This window comes from Tiliqua scincoides, chromosome 3 (genome assembly GCF_035046505.1).
Source record: "Tiliqua scincoides isolate rTilSci1 chromosome 3, rTilSci1.hap2, whole genome shotgun sequence".
Lineage (NCBI taxonomy): Eukaryota > Metazoa > Chordata > Lepidosauria > Squamata > Scincidae > Tiliqua > Tiliqua scincoides.
This window is the reverse complement of record NC_089823.1, coordinates 218,358,399-218,376,933: the sequence shown is the minus strand read 5'-3', so window position 1 is coordinate 218,376,933 and position 18,535 is coordinate 218,358,399. Positions and strand designations below refer to the sequence as shown.

The 18,535-nt window shown below is 42.6% G+C and overlaps 1 protein-coding gene across 1 annotated transcript in view; it reads right to left on the bottom strand.

Moving 5' to 3' along the window:
• The window catches only part of RSRC1 (arginine and serine rich coiled-coil 1), a 241,903-nt gene that overhangs the window by 39,845 nt on the left and 183,523 nt on the right, over nt 1–18,535 (bottom strand). The window contains exon 7 of the mRNA XM_066621738.1: nt 6,818–6,886. Within this exon, the coding sequence (XP_066477835.1) occupies nt 6,818–6,886 (69 nt within the window). The remainder of the gene's footprint in view (nt 1–6,817; nt 6,887–18,535) is intronic.

Here is an 18,535-nt window from a genome sequence, read left to right as displayed (position 1 = left end):
TGAGGCTGCACTACCCCTGAAAGAGCAGGTTCACAGCTTGGAGGTTATCCTGGACTCACAGCTGCTCCTAGATGCAGAGGTATTGGCTGTGGCCAGGAGCCCTTGTTCCAGCTGGTGCGCCAGCTGCGGCTGTACCTGCCTCAATTGGACCTGGCCATGGAGGTCCATGCAATGGTGACATCAAGATTAGATTACTGTTACATGCTCTACATGGGGCTGCTCTTGAAGATGGTCCAGAAGTTGCAGTTAGTACAGAATGTGGTGACCCACGTGGTTGCTGGAGGTCAGCAATTTGACTCTGTCATGCTGCTACTCCAGCAGATATTGGTTTGTTTCCAGGCCCAATTCAAGGCACTGGTTTTGACCTTTAAAGCCCTAAACAGCTTGGGACCAGTGTATTTAAGAGACCACCTTCTTCCATATATAATGGATAATCTGATCCGTTCTCTTAGGTCATTGGAGGAGGCCCTGTTGGTTATGCCACCATTGAGAGAGGTTAGGGAGATGGTGGTCAGAAACAGGGCCTTCTAGGTGGTAGCACCTGAATTGTGGAATTCCCTCCCCTTTGAGCTGAGGACAGTTTCCTCTTTGTAAACCTAGTGAGGCCTGAAGACATGTTTATTCAGGAAACCCTCTGAGTCCCTATAAAGGCTCTTTTAAGAGTTTAATGCTTTTTACTCATGCCTTTCACTGCTGTCTGTTTTTTATACTTACAAAGTCTTACAAAGATCTTTTGTTCTATCCTTGTAAAAACTGAGTGCCCGTCTGATACCTAATATATGCTTAGCCCTCCCCTTTAGGATGAAAGGTATTCGAGCAGAAAGGGAAGGTCTGATGGAAAAGGGTATTAACCTTTAGGGACAAATTCAACTTGGCTTTGCAGCTCTTGCCCTTAGGCTCAATGCTAGAAGTGACTGAGCCTGAAGACTGGGAAATAGGTCCATAGTGGTGCTTGGTCTATGCCCTGTGGGAGCAGGGAGACCCAAGGCAGAGAGGCTTGCCTTCACACTCTTCTGACACAAATTTCCAAATCCACTTTGACACCTGAGGGAGTACCTGTATTTCACCTGATTCAGTAGGGGGCACCTCCTCATTACCTGAGGTGCCCACACAAGCTGGAGTGGCTTGTGAGCACCTTTCTTGGGTTGGTTCCTCCTCTGAAGATATGCTTGCCCAGAAAGTGCAGGGGATTCTGGTATTTACTGAGGTGACAGAAGGCAGCAGAGCACCTTGAAGGGGCCTGATTACCTGTCGCCATGTAGGTCACTCAACGGCTCTTCTCCCAGACAAGGCTGAAGCCTTGTCCGGCTGGGCGGTGGTGCTCAAAAGAGGCCTGTTCGTCCCAGTGCTGCTGCTGAAGATACCACACAAAATGGCAGCTGGGTGCCAGCACTCTGGCACAAAAACTTGTTGGCAGATTACAGTGGCTGTAACAGGCAGCAGCACACTGACAGGAAACCTACTCAGCATGCCTCAGGAGCAAGGCTTCCAACACAACTTGTTGGCCTTGAGGCTAATTAAAGAATTAAAGCTCCCTTAACACATTAGCGTGCCCAAACAATCTGCTTGCTGTCTGGGCTGCAGCAGATCCCTCACCTTTCCTTAGAAGGACCCAAGCCCTTACTGACAAACGGGAAGGGGGGGGGAGGTTGGAAACAAACAGAAAAGATAAAAAGAAACAAAGAAGAGACCATGGAGAACAAAGGTTAGAAGAAAAGGAGAAGAAAAAACATTTGGAAATTCTCAAAGCTTTGCAGGCTGAGGAGCTCAGCAAAAACATGGCCTTGCACTGTAGAGGCAGGGCCAGTCTGGGGCATGTGGGAAGCCTTCCCTGAGGAGACTAGAATTTCATTGCCCCTGCCTCCTGGTAGTAGAAGGGTCTCGGAATGCCACCTTCCTCTACCAGAGAAATCCCTCTTCAATCTGTTGATAGATTGATAGATAAATCAGGGAGATTGTCCACCAGATCCAATGGAGGACAGCGTGCCTATACCTTTAACCACTGTTTAGAAGAAGGTATTTTGGCAGGTTTCACTTTTTAAACCCTTCCATGTTGAGCTGCACAAGCCAAAATTCCCTTTTCTAAACAGTGGGTAAAGGTATAGGCACTCTGTCCTCCACTGGATCTGGTCACCCTGACATATATGGATTGCACATCATACAGAAAGAACTTTCTTGTATTGCAAAGAGAGAAAGGAAACTTTGGACCTCTTAGAAATTTGCCATGGGGCATTTGCCTTGATTCTTTAAGATGTGATAATATGCTAGGCAAATACAGCACTTTTAATTAACTTAGGAATAAGAAAGTAACTGATGAATGAAGGACAAACTACTTGAGACAATAGATTCAGGATTGTCATTTTTAAAGTATAAAAACAGAGCCACATGGTCAATATTTATTTCCTTTAATTCAAGACGTGTAGGAGACACACATCTAAACCTGTATTTGGTGCTAGTGCCCTAACCAGAGAGCAAAGGACAGACCAGTGAAGTGCCTATTTTACATGACTGAAGACAAAAAAACCATAGATTCAAAGGCCAGATCTGTACTTTTCATATGAATCCTGTCATACCTCCCTCCTTAATTAATCCATGGAGTTCAATGCTCCAAATTTGAAGAGAGACCTGTTCACCCCTTAAATGTAAATGGAGTTTCATGCCTCCAAAACGTAGATGTAGCCTTCCAAGTTCCAAATCCAGCTGGAATAGACATCTCATGACCAGAACCATCTCCCTGCACTCCTGAATTTGGAGAAAATAACTTACGTAAAACAAAATAAAAGCTTCACATTTTCAATGGTCCTCACCAACCCCATGATTAATCTTAATCTAGGAGCAATCCAACAACCACCCATACTACTTACCACATCCTCAACTGTGTGGGGAAAAAAGACAGAATACAGCAGGGACCTTGACTAGCAATAGAGGACCTCCTGATCAAAACACCCCACCTAAGAATCCCATAAGATTCTATGGCACAAAAATCTATCAAACCTCTGAACACTAAAGCCTTGCTTTCTTTGCTCTTCAGCTATTATTTGGTCTTGCTGTTGGTTTACGAACCAATAACCCACTAGTGTTGCATCGTCACCCCCATTCAAGCTTCCATCCAAGAACCACCAAGCCAGTGCTTAGGGAGGAAGACTTTGAGTCATGCACCGTTTTCCACAATCTCTCCCTCTCTCTACCAGCAACCGGTAGTGTGGGGAAACTTGAGAGAGAGAGAGAGAGAGAGAGTTCTCTCTCCAGCTCTCTTTAAAGCAGCCATTGGTAGTGTGGGGAAATTGACTTGAGACAGCAATGGTAGGGGAGGGTGTGCTTAATCTTTTCTCCCATACCAGTTTCCAATCCAAATGAACTCCTTTAATCAGGATCTAATATCCTGAAATGAGGACATCTGATCATGGTTCTTCTGTTCCATGTGTGGTTTGATCTTAAAACTAAACAGGTTTGGAAGGAGTTTCTATAAAGATTCAACAGAAGAATACAGACCACTTTCACATTAAATGAGTTACACTGGGATCTTAATACACTCCTGATGTAACTCCTCACTTGAAAACCCACAGACATGAGTGGTTAATCACCTGCTGAGTGCTATTGAGATGACAGACCAAGTTTGAGGAAACTATATCCCACTTTGAAGTTAGAATGTCCGTGAAGCACAGTTGACTTGTCATGTTTTACTTTTACAAATACCTTCCAATTTAGCTTTAAGTCAAAGCAAAACCAACTAAAAATTAAAATAAATAAAAAACACTACCCAGATGTCTTAAAAAAAGATGGAGCACTACGGCAAAGATAATGCAGATACTCTCGTTCTTATGTTTCTGTTTCCAAGGCAAAGATACTGGCTTAGAGATGGCACTAACTTTCCTAGCTTCAACTTCAGCCACTATGGACACTGCTAAAGGTGAGACACATACATCAGTATTATAAAACACACACACACACACACATCTCAGTAACATAATTGGAAATTAACATAAAAGAAAAGATTTTCTTCAGATGTAATGAGTGCCCAGAGTGTTTTGAAGATAAAAAGGAAAAAAAAAACTTCAACCATTTTTGAACAGATCATTAAACTGAAAAGTTTATGAAATTTGAACATCTACAATCACCTATGCTTAAGATGGTGAAAAAAATAAAATTATTACTTTCCAAGAGGCTAATTATGTGTTATAGTTTCTGTTTTTCAATACAAATGATGGAGGTTCAGCATATCATGTCAGACAATTGTCCATATATTAGAAACCTAGTTAGAGAAGCCCTCAGTCAACCAATTTAACCAAGCACATACATGATGGGGCTTGAAGAAAAGGGAAAATTGGAATGAACAGAGTATGGTTCATAGGATTTCTGGAGGTAGAAAGGAGTCTGCTCTCTTAATATATCTGCTTGTGGTTCCACACACATCCTAAACCAGTGATTCCCAAACATTTCAGCCTTGGGACCCATTTTTTGAAACGACACTCTATCCCACCCAGCTTTACAAGACTTGAAGTTTCACTTTACCAACTGCTCAAATCTCTGTTTTTATCCTTTTTACTATGATGGGGCAGGGGGAACCACTCTCTGGAGCATTTGGTGAGTTCCACGTTCATTGGAGTGGGACCATTCTGGTGGCCTTGCGTTCTCCTTCACCTGGCCTTTGAAAAGAGGTAAGACACGGTTGCCTACTTGTGAGTAAACATGCACATGAACTACTACTACAGTTTCAATTTCCATAGGGCTCAGTACACTTCCCTTGTCAGCGGGGGGGACGGGACCCTTCCTTCCTGAGAGTTTGAAGGGCAGGCTGAGGGGAATGCAATGCCAACAGAATGGTCCTGATCTGATGAATTCATGGCACAACAAAGTGTACTGCAGCACATTTGCCTACTTGTTAACATGCACATGCTGCTCTGCTTCCATTGGGCTCAAAACATTTTCCTTGCCAGTTTTGTGACCCACCAAAAATCTGATTGCAACCCAATGGGAGGATCCCAACCCACTGTTTGGGAACCACTGCCCTAAACTACTGACCTCATGTTTTTCAGAATTACAGCCAAAGTTTATGCTATATCTTTGTTTCATACAAGGAGATATGAGGTGATGTGAAAAAACAAGACTTTCAATATGCTTCTCATATAGACTTGTTAGGATCTCACAAAGATTAGCTGAAGTAAGTTGGCAAAATGCCCATGAATCAGAGTTGTGATTTTAGGCACACAATGGTTTTTCTACATAATAAAGGCAAAATTGCTACTCTTATGTTCCACTTGCTTAAGATTTTTGCTGCAGTTGCAAGAGGCACATCTTTGGAACATTCAAAACATTTACCACCTGTGAAAATGCTATTCTTCCCCCAGATAACGCAGCTATTATTATGCCATGTGGAATATAGTTGTATGAATATCATGGCCACCTGCATACAAGATGACCACTGATGAGCAACTCAACTCCTTTATTTTGTGAGAGCTTCCCTCTTTACCAATCCATCATGGAAAAACTCAACTAGTATTTTTAATATGTTTTACACAAAAAGGCCTTCTCCCCAAAGTCCTCTCTCAGGTGCTAGAACATGCATCCACCGGTGGCTTTTAGGGGCAGAAACTGAGGTGAACAGCACTTTCTCTCTCTTCATACATACATACATGCATAAATGAGAGAGAAATGAATGCACCTGCATGCATGTGAACGCACTACATAAAGTATTATTATTGGCTGCTACTGGAAGCATTGTTTTTTCTAAAATGAGCTAATAAGATCCCTATTTCCCAACACTGTATTCAATATGCAGTTTCACCTACTCTGTTCATAAATACTAACCTGCATTATGTGGTTAACTTTTCGTCCCAAGCTTTGACAGACTGGTGTAAAAAGAATGTCCCATCCTCACGTTTTCTACTAACCAGTTCATCCTGGACAATTTTTATGCCAAATTTTAGTTTTTTGAGTATTTAGGAAGTAGTTCATCATCAACCGTGGGGGGGGGGGGGTATCAACTGACTCTCCATTTCAAAATACACACATATACATATGTCACCCAAGTACATGCTACATGCATGCCAAAATCCAGCTTTCTGAGTGGTTTGAAATGTGTTACCTATTTCTGAGGACACACAAGGCTGAATCCTATTGGGCCACTGTGCCACCAGAACTCACGCTCCTGAGGTGCAGCATGCTTTATGGCTGTTGCAAAAGCCCAATGAGCCCCAGGACTGGTAAGTCACTGGAAGGGATGACTGGGGGGCAGGCAGAATGGCAGGGAGGGGGAGAAACGGGGAGAAGACTGGGATGGGGAAGGGGTGGATTGAACCCAGGAAGGGGGCAGTATTGGTGGCAGCGGCATCACTGATATCCTATCCCCTTTCCCGGGTCCACCTGTGCTAGCAAAATGACTAATGTGGATCTGAGTTGATCCATTCGGGCAGCAGAGACTTACACCCAAGAAAGGGAACAAACGTTCCCTTGTCTGGAGGAGACCTTCAGGAGTCGTCTCCCCCCCCCCCAGGACACAGCATGAGCTCTGGTAGCATGGCAACATCCGCGGGGAGCGGATTTAGTTTGGATTGGGCTGCTAAAGTCTCCTGTTTTGAGGAAAAGATGTACAAATGTTTTAAGATTTTTTTTCTTTTTTCTTTAAACTTTTTTTTAAAGATTTGGGATGCTTGAGACTGCATGTATACTAAATGCTCTAGCTCATCAGGTAATACTTTAACAATTCTGATAGCATAGGTTAGTGAAGCTCAAGTATTTTTTCAGCGTATCTATGTCATGAATAAAGCCTATGAATTTTGAAACTCTTAGTTTATCTATGGAAAGACAGATGAATTACCTTCTTCCTTTTTCTTCTTTGCTTCTTCTTCACTTCTTTCTTTAGCTTTTAATGCTTCATCAGCTTTAGCTAAAAATAAATAAAATGGTGATCAGTTGTTCAGTAGTTAATTTTTTTTGATAAAACAAGTTTTCTAACGGATGTATCTATGACACAAGTACATGAGAAGCTTCAATTCAGATATACTATTTCAGAATATTACAGATGACAATTATATCTTGCACTTGTATGTTCAATTATTTGAACTGGATTATCTAAATTCTGTACTTGTAAAATTCAATGTCTATTTTTGAAAAAGACACTTTTTTAAGGTGATTTTTTCTTCTTCACTGCTTTCAGGATACTCTCAAACTTTTGGGAAAGCCAGTTTCCTTGGTCAGAAGAGAGGGCTGTAGACTGACTCCCCAAAGGGAAGAGGAGTTCTTTCTCATCCCAAATTGGATCCAAAGAGAAGAATAATTTTCAACAAATGCACACACAAAAATGGCAGATACAGAATAACTTCAATCTGCAAAATAAAAAACAATCTCAAAACAAGGAAAGGTAATACACAACAACCACTGAAGAACAGGACAACAGGAAACGCTCAGGAATTCCTGACTACTTCTTCCACATGGACAGTGAGGCAAACTTTAAAACACACCAGTTTCATGTGGAAGCCATGGAGAACAGGCATTAAGGATAGGAAATTTTCTGTTCTCTCCTGGTTTTCAGAGGCCATTTGAAATCTTTTTGGGATGTCATTGCCACTCTGAGTTGGCTTTCAGCTAGACCAGGAGTAACATGGTATGACCATGGTAACAATACCCTCTGCAACTTTGCAAATGCAGAATCTGCAGCAGAAAACATCACTTGTCAATTGGGGAAGGTGTGAAAAGAAGCCAGAAACTTTGTAGCACTTGCAAATCTTCTACCTCACTTCCCTCCTGCCATAATGACAACAGGCAGGAGCACTAAGGACATGCCTCAATGGTATTTTCTCTTTCCAGTGGGGAGGAAGATGCAGCACGTCCATAGCTGGCTTTCATGCAAACAGATATTTGGAACTCTGCTTTTGAGTCTCATGCACATGGGAGATTTTGCACCCCTGCAGAAGCCTTGTGGTGCTTTCTGTTTCCTTGTGCAAAGTGTTACTCTATGGATTGGGGCCTCAGTTTTTTTTTCTTCAGTGCAAATCATAGCAGCAATATTTAATTCATGTTATCAGCATCTTCTATAAAGAATCTTCTTTCCTTTAGAAACCACTTCCCTTATTACTTAATTATCTACAAGTTGCTCAACTGCAGGGGTTTTAAACACTATACTACAGATGTTAAAGAAGATTAAAAATATACAGCACAGTAACAAGGGACTATCAATATACTCTGTAAATTAATTAAATTTCTGTTCTAGCAGATCATTTATTCCGAAGCATTAATGTCTCTAAGGGGCCATTCTCTTTTATTGCCATCTCACTGCCTGATGAGTGAATTTAGTGAAAATAAGTCTCTAATAGCATTACACTTGATGAAATATTACATTTTTAAAAGTATTGCCTTGTGAAAAGATAAAGAACCAAAATAAGGGCTGTTAAGACTTTAGACTAGGCCTTACTGTACAATAAATCCATAATAAGCTTAGTTTGAAGCAAGAGTTCAATTTTTCAAGAATAGCTTACTGTACCAATGTATTAATTATATGAATATTCAATTGATGAAGTAAGTTTGAAGGACATGAATGCCATATGACCAAAACTTTCAAAGTCTGAGGTGTCTCTGCAATCAGTAGCTACACCTCTGTAAAACAGACAAATACTGATGTTCTGAAATGGTAGAAGCAATTACAGAGACATCTGTTTCCATTTATAAGCTTTTAGACACACTTAGACTACATTTAAAGTCATGAAATATTAAAACTTTTCTGCCAGCAATATCTTTACAAGAATCTATTAAATTAGATAATAAAAACAAACCACCAGTATTTGTAAAGACTTTTACTTCATTTACACTTTATTCTTGCTAGTAACAGGGCAAGGATAATAGAAATTCCATTTAAATTCAATTTTGGTTATATGTGTAATTGTAGCTATACCCCCTTGAGTCATGTAAAATGCTCAGCTTATGTTTCTTCCAAATTATCCTGCTCAGATTCACATTCTACTTCTTACAACCATCTTCAATATGTATTAGCAAAGCTCATTAGGCTGAAATTTAATAATGCAAACATTAGGTGGGTTTCAAGATCTTCCATTATCAACACAAGATAGATTGCTTATATATAGCTCTTGGGCCAACCAGGCAAAATTTAGATTAAATAAACTACCAGGCTTAAATTTGATTTATTTATTCCACTATGCCAGTTTGCTCTTCCAGAACTGATTTGTTCTCTGCATAGGAGCAGTTCATTAAATTTTTGAAAAATAGCTAAATCATGTTAGAAAAAGAGATTGTTATCTCATGGCTAAGCATGTACTTTTGGTTAACTAGAACCTATGCTCTGCCAATTTCCTAGACTTCTATGTACAAGTACCTAAGATATTTTAAAGGGCACATTTATGTTCTTTTCTCAGATCGTTTTTTGAGTATGGCAGCAAAAGAGTAACAAGTATAAGAATCTTAAAATACTTATGATTTAATGTTGCCTATAAACCAAAATGCCTAGCCTACTTCTTTGGTAGCATACTGAAATAAGTGAAATTGTTTCCAAGTAAAGGATTGACAATACTTAAGATCTGTATAGCACATTCTGAGTGTGCAAAGCACTTCACATTTATTGATGCAAATGTTATAAACATCATCTTTTTCCCAACATGTGTGCAGCCTAACCTAACTCCATCTTGGTTTCTGGCTGGCATTTCTGAGATCCAAGCAGGACTTAGCTCTGCAAGGCAGCCATGTCATGATGAACTTTCAGGAGAGATCATGTTTTCAGGGGCATCAAGAGGAAGAAATGCTGTGGTGCTGAGGGCATCTGTTTTCCCCCAGGGTAATGCAATTTGGGTGCTATATCTTTGTAGATCTTTGCTGCAAGTAAAAGTCCTGCTGCATAATAAATTAAGCTCCCAATCCTTTCCAACTTTCCAGCACTGACATAGCTGTGCTAATGGGGCATGCACCCCATCCTGCAGTGGGACGACAGTCAAGGAGGCTTCCTCAAGGTAAGGGAATGTTTGTTCCTTTACCTTGGGGCTGCATTGGTGCTGGGAAGTTGGTTAGGATTGGGCCCTAACTTTCAAACTGCCAAGTGGCCAGGCCATCAGACAATTTATTTCAGATTCCCACGCCAAGAAGTCTTTCCCATCAATGACCGGAGCCTGGGGGCAACTTCTCCAATTGGAAAACATTCAAGCCTTTTGTGTGCTTCTGGAAGGACAGCAACCTTATGCTGCACGCCCAAAGAGAAGCTAAAAACGCATTTGTTTACCCAGAAATGCTTTTGTTTTCTTTATGCAAAGTCCTGTAACTACCTCTGTTCTGGTGGCAGAACTTTGTCACTTTGCCCTACTGTGTTTCTCATTCTGCGAGTCGGGACCCACTAAGTGGGTCCCCATTCATTTCAATATTTTATTTTTAATATATTAGACTTGATGCTATCATGGTATGTGACTGCATTTGGGGAAATGTGACAGACCTGTACTTTTAACAGGCTACTATGTATATGCTTTTAACAACGATAGTCAGTGGGACTTACTCCTGGTTAAGTGTGGGTAGAATTGCAACCTAGGATTGCTAAAAAATTTCCTGATTGATGGTGTCACTTCTGGTCATGGTATCATTTCTGGTTGGTCCTGACAGATTCTCATTCTAAAAAGTGGGTCCTGGTGTTAAAAGTTTGAGAACCACTGCTCTAGAAGTGTCCATGCTGTGCTTTGAGGCTTCTTTCTTCATAGAAGCCTACTCCATTTTGGGTTCCTCCCTGTCCCTTGAAGATTTTCACAGTGAGCAATCTTGTCACTTTTAAACTATCTAGAAGTCCATACTGCATATTTGGAAACCAGCAGAAACCTCCATATTAGGCTGCATTTCTCGGGGAAGTGTTCATGTTGCGGAACATTTTCTTCATCTTGCCGTTTGCCAATGTGTCCACCCTGCTCTGTGTTTTGATGATCTGTTCCTCACAGGGACTCCCTCCACTTTGGTAGAGCTTTCTTCTCTGCTGAAGGCCACGACATTTTTGCTTGGTAACACTGTCTAGCAGTCAGGAAAACTATTCCTGAGCCCTCTTGCCCTGATAGCTGCCCTCATCCTTGGAGGAGCTATCTTTCAAGTTCAAAGAATCATCTTTTTGCTGCATTTTTCTCCCCTGGGATCTGGAATCTTGCATCCCTGCCCTTGCTGCTTGACAGATTTCATGCTCAAAACCTGCCCTAGAATAGGATTGGTAATCACTCCTCCTTTTTGATCCTCATAACAGTTCCTTCTCACTTTCTCCTGCCCCACAAGTATTTTTCACTTGCAACCATTTAGAACTCTGTAACTGATCTCCTAAGCAAAGTAACTGATAGTAAAGGTGTCTTTTTCTTGTTTGCTTATATTATTTAATAAACTATCTTCTTTTGAAAAGCTCAGTCTCATGGTTACTGATAGCCTAATTCTGAGGCACTTCGAGGTCACTGGCATAGCTCATCCATGTCAATAATCCCAAAACTGTCAGACACTGCTTCTCGCTCTAGAAGTATTGCTAATTTCTATTTGCAATTTGGTTCAATTTACATTATTGTGTGTGTGCATGCATGTACACACGACACATGTAGGAACACACATGTATGTGTGAATGAACAGTGTTGGCAACACGTTTCCCACAATAACCCTGTAAAATAATAGCTCAATCTTAATTTTCCAATGCCAATGTAGCCATGTCATCCTGCTGTACAAAGATGGGGGGGAGGAGTTAAAGGATAGCTGAGCCAGTGAGGGAGGTGGGTACTGTTGCCGGAATTTGAGCAGCATTGTTGCTCAGAGAACTAGAAGAGGAACTTGTGCCTGAAAATCACTTAGCTGGGGGACAGAGTTTAAGGAAACCTTCCTAGAAGCCACTTCTGAATGGAGAGCTGGAACTGACTACTTAGCTGTTACTTTGGGTCAAAAATGTCCTGAGGTCTTTAGTGTGAGAACTTTAGGAAAGACTTCAGGAAGGAGCTTATAGAGTGCAGGATCTGCCTGAAGGTGTGAAGCCGACATACTTTCCAGACAAGCCCTAAAATGTGACTGAAGTGGAGATGTGAAGAGTTAATTGGCTATCTAAATTGGGGGTTGAACTTGACATTGAATCTGGACATTCTTGTGGGTTGGCATTATAAGCAATAGAATATCTAAGTAAATAAACCAACCTCTTTTATTTAATTATGAATGTTTGTCTTGATACATTCAGTTTAATATTGGGTTAGGGGATCACTCCCATGTTGATTTCTTACCAGGAAAAGGATTTTAGTATATGGTGGCAAACATTTACTGAAGGATTCCACAATGGGAAAGGGGATAGGTTTTTGAAGGAGCCCTTCCCCCCATTAAAATTAAAAAGGCACTTCCTTAAACGTTAATAAAATGGGTAGAATTTTAGAATCCCCGAATGGTGTTATTTAAAGAACTGTATGAGGGGAATAATAGCCAGGGGAGGAGGTGGGTTCTGCCTTACATGGTTATTTAACTCTTCCCCATTCCCATACACCCTTTGCACATCACAGCCACCTATGTGTTTCATGGCACAGGTGAGATATGAACTGGGGATTTCCTGATTGACAGCTAGGTTGACGCCATGCAACACCAGGCCCAACTGACACAGGGATCTTCCCCCGCCCCTCAAATCTAAGATGCTAATACAGTGCAGCTCATAGAATTCAGAGGAATAAACCCTTTTGTTAGTTTTAAAGCATAATACTGGGAAAAGGCTACAAGTATTTAAACATCCAAATCCAGATATATCTTTGCTTTTAATCCATAGCAATAATGTCAAGCACTGAAGATCAAACTGCTCTTTGCAATTATAATTCTTGTTGCATACAGAACACCATGAAACTGCTAACTCGTGACAAGTCTGGATTACTGCTTCCTGTGATTTTCCCTTCAGCATTCATCCAGAAGGGCAGGAATGATTTCTTGAGAAATACAGTGGTGCGTGTGTGTGTGGCAAGAAATTGGTAATTCTGTACTTGCATGTTTAGTTCAGCAAAGCTCTGCACACTTTGGTACTGCCCCTTAGTGTGCATATACTTCACCAATGCAGATAATGCACAACCATTTGTTTCAGAGTATGTACTTACAGGTTCGGCATTTAGCTGGACAGGTCATGGGGCAAAAGTCATGCACATCATGTCACCTATGGCTTATCCCCCCCCGCACCACTTCTCTATGTTCTCCTGCCAGACCATTTCTTTCTTTCCATCTCCTGCCAGCCAGCCAGCCCTGCCTTGCCTGCCTCTCTCTCTCTCTCCCCATTCCCCTCATCCCTCAGCTTACCAGGTTGGCAACTGAGTGACTGCAAAGCTAGGAAAAGATCACTTGCTCCCCCAAAGTCTCCTTGCAATGAATCGCCTATTGCCAGCAAATCTTGCTTCCAGGGCTAGCACATGCATTATTGTAGGGGATACACCTTAGAGCAAGTCACGGCAGTCTAAAATTACTTTTCTCATTGATTTCAGTCTTATTGGGAGTACTCTAACAGCCCTTAAGAACGCATGAACATTTCTCATACAAATAAATAATTTACTAGAGGGCAAAAATATAACACATCTTACACAACTTAAAAATGTTCCACAACATAGGGTGTATAACACTGGATGTTCCACACATTGCATGTGTAACTGAATGCAGCAGAGCCTTATTGCGTTTACTGATCAGTAGCCAAAAGGTTAAACTGGTCTTGGTAGCCAGCCATAATTTGCAGGCAATCCTCTCTCTTCCAAACCTATGCATATATGGTATGTGCATAGAGTCATATTTGTACGCCCAATGTACGCCCAATATTTCATAAGTGACACAATATGACCAGAAGTGGTAACAGAGTTCCACTGCCCTAGCACAAGAGTACCACACCACAGTTTGCCAAAATGCATAAGCCTAAGGATGCAACAATATTAATTCAACTGCAGTTGCCCCACACTTCTATGACAGACCTGCAGGTCTTGAAACTCTTTTGACAAAATAATTTTCGGGGGCTGAGCTACAAAAGCATCAGAGAGGCAATTACAGTTTTGGAGCTTCTGTGAAGTTCAACATCTGGAATAACTTTTGGGAGAAAACTATAATCTTACAGTATCATTAAGATTAACCATTTTTCTGTAACATGAGATTTTGTAGGCAAGAGTCTACTTCACCCAATACAATCGCATAATGAAGAAACATACCATAGACATATGCGCACATATACGTACATTAACAAAGACATACATTTAATTGATTTTAAACCAGCTTCCGTGTGAGCTGTCACTGCTGGCCTAAGTTGCAGGACTGCTGACAAAGTCCTCAAAACTGATTTTTGGATGAATAAGAAGAGATTTGGCATATCAAGGAAATGCATCATTTATTTTAGCATAGATAGGATTAATACAGAAACACAGCTTGTCCAAACAGATGACATACTAGAACTTTAAAAAAGGAATAAGCATTTTCTCCCATTGCATTCAGTAGAAATTAGGTGTTTACATTTTAGGTGGACTGTGTATCAATTTTAAGTACAAGATCACCATAGTAACAGTAATATCTAGAACACTGTTTCCAGGTCGTGAGCCAATTTCAGGTGGGTCCCCATTCATTTCAATATTTTATTTTTAATATATCAGACTTGATGCTTCCATGGTATGTGACTGCATTTGGGGAAAGTTACATATCTGTACTTTTAACAGACTACTCTGTATATGCTTTTAACAATGATAGTAAATGGGACTTACTACTGGGTAAGTGTGGGTAGGATTGCAGCCTAGGATTGTTAAAAAATTTCCTGCTTGATGATGTCACTTCTGGTCATGACATCACTTCTGGTGGGTCCCGACAGATTCTCATTCTGTAAAGTGGCTCCTGGTGCTAAAAGGTTGAGAACCACTGATCTAGAAGCTATCCTGCCTACTTTTCCTAAAGTTGCCGAGTTAAGTTAATATAGTAACTTGGATTCAGATGGCTGTTCAACTAAAGAGGCCAATAAGTCTCCAGAACATGGAGAAAATCAGGAGTTTATGGCTTACCTTGGTAAGTCCTGTTCCTGGTGGAGACAGGGGGTATTCCTGACAGATGGGAATGTCCCTCATCACATCCTGTAGGCAGGTCAAAACCCAAAGGGTGGAACTCCCTGTGCATGGGGACCAGGACCCAGACTAATAGCCGAGTCACAGTCCTCAGAAAAAACAATTTCGTAACGTGGAAAAGGTTAACTTTGGACAAAAAACGGTGAAGAGACACCCAGGATAGAAAAACGAAAGTGCAGTAAACCCCAAACAAGCAAAAACTAACCCCTCATTGTGTGTTCAAACCTCAAACTGGACAAGAAAGGTGCTGAGTCCAACGAGAATAGAAAAAAACGGGAGGGCGGAATACCCCCTGTCTCCACCAGGAACAGGACTTACCAAGGTAAGCCATAAACTCCACATTTCCCTGGTGGAGACGGGGGCATTCCTGACAGATGGGATCTCCCTGAGCAGTAATCCCTGAGTTAGGCGGGATCAGAGACAGAACACCTTAAACCTTAAGCACCTTTTGGAGGACTTTACGTCCAAAGGCAGCATCCACAGAGGTGTGAGAGCTAACTTTATAGTGCTTCAGAAAGGTATGAGGTGATGACCAAGTGGCTGCTCGACAGATCTCAGACAAGGAGGCAATGCCATTGAAGGCGGCCGAAGTGGCTGCCCCCCTCAACGAATGGGCTAGAATCCCTTCAGGAGGTTGGAATCCCAAAGCTTCATAGGCCTGAGAAATGCATGTTATCAACCACCTAGCCAGAGTCACGGGAGAGACTTTCCTTCCTAGTGTCCTACCCTGGTAGGCTATGAATAGAGCATCAGTCTTTCTAAAAGATTTAGTGCGCTCTGTATAGAATCTGATAGCCCTATGTACATCCAGCATGTGTCAGGACCTCTCTCCTGGATGTTTGGGATTCGGACAAAAGGACGGCAGGACTAGTTCTTGTTGCTGGTGGAAAATCGAATTGACTTTGGGCAAGAAAGACAGGTTGGTCTGGAAAACCACACTGTCTTTATGAAAAATGCAGAATTTGGGATGAATAGATAGGGCTCCCAGTTTCGAAACTCTATGAGCAGAGGTGATAGCCACAAGGAAGGCAGTCTTTATGAAGATCATTTTTAAATGAATTGTAGCCAGAGGCTCAAAGGGGGCACTAGATAGAGCTGTAAGAACTTTGAAAAGGTCCCAGGTTGGTACCCTATGAATGGGGGGAGGATTAAGAAGAGCCACCCCCTTTAAAAAATGCTTAACATGGGGGTGCATCAGTAGAGAGAGATGGCCTTCCAGGGTGCCTTGAACTGCTGCCACAAGGAGCCGCAGGGTGGAAGTCTTGAGGCCCTTCTCCAGCCTGTCCTGCAGGAAGTCAAGAATAACAGAAACTGACGGGGAGCTGGGGTCAAGATCCTTTTCTCTACACCACGAACGAAACCTCTTCCATGTGGTTCTATAAACCCTTCTCGTGGAAGACCGTCTAGAGGATAACATGGTGGAGATGACCCTCTCAGACATTTAAGCTAGAAACCTAGACATTTAAGCTCTAGCCTTCCAACTTCCACGCAGTCAGATGGAACCTGTGTGACTGTGGATGATGTAGTGGGCCCTGGGAGAGAAGATCTGCCCGGTGAGGAATTTTCCAAGGGGGGAGAACTGACAACTGTCGAAGTTCTGGATACCAGGGTCGCCTTGGCCAGTTTGGGGCGACTAGGACCACCTTATACAGCCTTGTCATCTTGTACAGCCTTATTCGTCTGAGCACCTGTGCCAGAAGAGGAACCGGGGGGAAAGTGTAAAGAAGACCCTTGGGCTAAGGGGTCGAAAGAGCATCGATTGCCTCCGCCCTCAGATCCTCCATCCTAGAAAAGAACCTTTCCACTTGGGCATTTTCGCTTGTGGCAAACAGATCCAGGATTGGTATGCTGAAGCGGGCTGCAATTTCTGAGAAGGTTTGAGGATGCAGACCCCATTCTGCCTCTGCAAGCCTTCTCCGGCTTAGTCAACCCGCCTCTACATTTGATTTTCCCGCCAGGTGTTGGGCACTTAGAGATAGAAGATTTCTTTCTGCCCACTGAAGGATCAGGCTTGCCTCCCTCATAGGTTGCCTTGACCGTGACCCCCCCCCCCTTGGTGGTTCAGGTAGGCTTTGGCTGACATATTGTTGGTCCTGACTAGAATGTGTTCTTGAAGGACAAGAGGCTTGAAATGGCCAAGAGCTAGCCGGATCACTCTCAATTCCAGCAGATTGATGCTGAGGGATGCTTCCTGAGAGGACCAACGCCCCTGAACCAGTCTCCCATTCAGATGGGCCCCCCATCCTAACAGACTGGCTTCTGTGGTAAGAACTAGTTTGGGATGAATGTGAAGACTGACCCCTTGGGCTAACCGGTTGTCGGTCATCCACCATTGTAGGTCCCTCTTTAGAGACAAGGGGACCTGAAGCCTGAGCTGACCATCTCTCTATTAGCTTTGCATAAGGGGACAGAAACTGCTGCAGTTTCCGAGTGTGAAAACATGCCCAGTTGACTAGTTGGAGGCACAAGATTAGCATCCCCTGAAGCCTGGCAAGTGATAATAGTTTGGGGTGTGTGTCCCTCATAAACTTGTGAAGCAATTGAAGGATCTTGTGTTGTCTGTCCTGTGATAGGAAAGCTCGGAAACTCTGGGTGTCGAACTGAACACCCAGATGTTCCAGTACTTGTGAGGGTGTCAGGATGCTCTTGGATTTGTTGATGACAAACCCATATTGCCTGAGGCACCGTACTATAAGGGTAGTGTGCGACTGAGCTAAATCTCTGGATGATGCTTTAATCAGGATGTCATCCAGGTAAGGGAAAAGATGCAGACCCTGTAGCCTGAGGTGTGCTATCAGGGTAACTAGGACTTTGGTGAACACCCTGGGAGAGGTGGCCAACCCGAAAGGGAGAGCACGGTACTGCAGGTGAAAGGAACTGCAGGAGAACCTCAGGTATCTCCGGTGTTCACTGAGGATGGGAATATGAAAGTACACCTCTAATAGGTCAATGGAAGGAAGGTAGTCTCCCATCTGAAGGGCTGAGGAAATAGTCTGGATTGTTTCCATCTTGAATTTCCATTTGACCAGAAACAAATTCAGCCATTTTAGATCTAGGATCCCCTGCATTTCTCCATTTCGTTTTGGCACTAGGAAAATGACTGAATAGACCCCCGCGTTCCTTTCCGGTATCAGAACCTCCTCTACCGCCCCTATGGTGAGGAGGTGGTTGATGGCTTCTAGCATGGCAGAGTGCTTTGCAGGAACCCTGGAAGGGGGGATCTGCCAGAACCTGTCTTGAGGTTTCCTGAGAAATTTTAGAGAGTAACCTCTGGAGATGGTTTCCAGAACCCAGGCATCCGAAGTGATTTGATGCCAGAGAGGGGCGAATTGCAGAAGCCGCGCACAGACTGGAACTGAGGGGGAAGGAGGTCTGGTGTCATTCAGATTTGTCCTTGGAGGACCTGGGATGTGAATTGGCCCCCTGAGAAGGGAGGAATTTTCCCTGTTTCTGGGAAAACCTGCTCTTGTGCCACCTAGGCTTGAATCGAGCTTGTTCTCTGG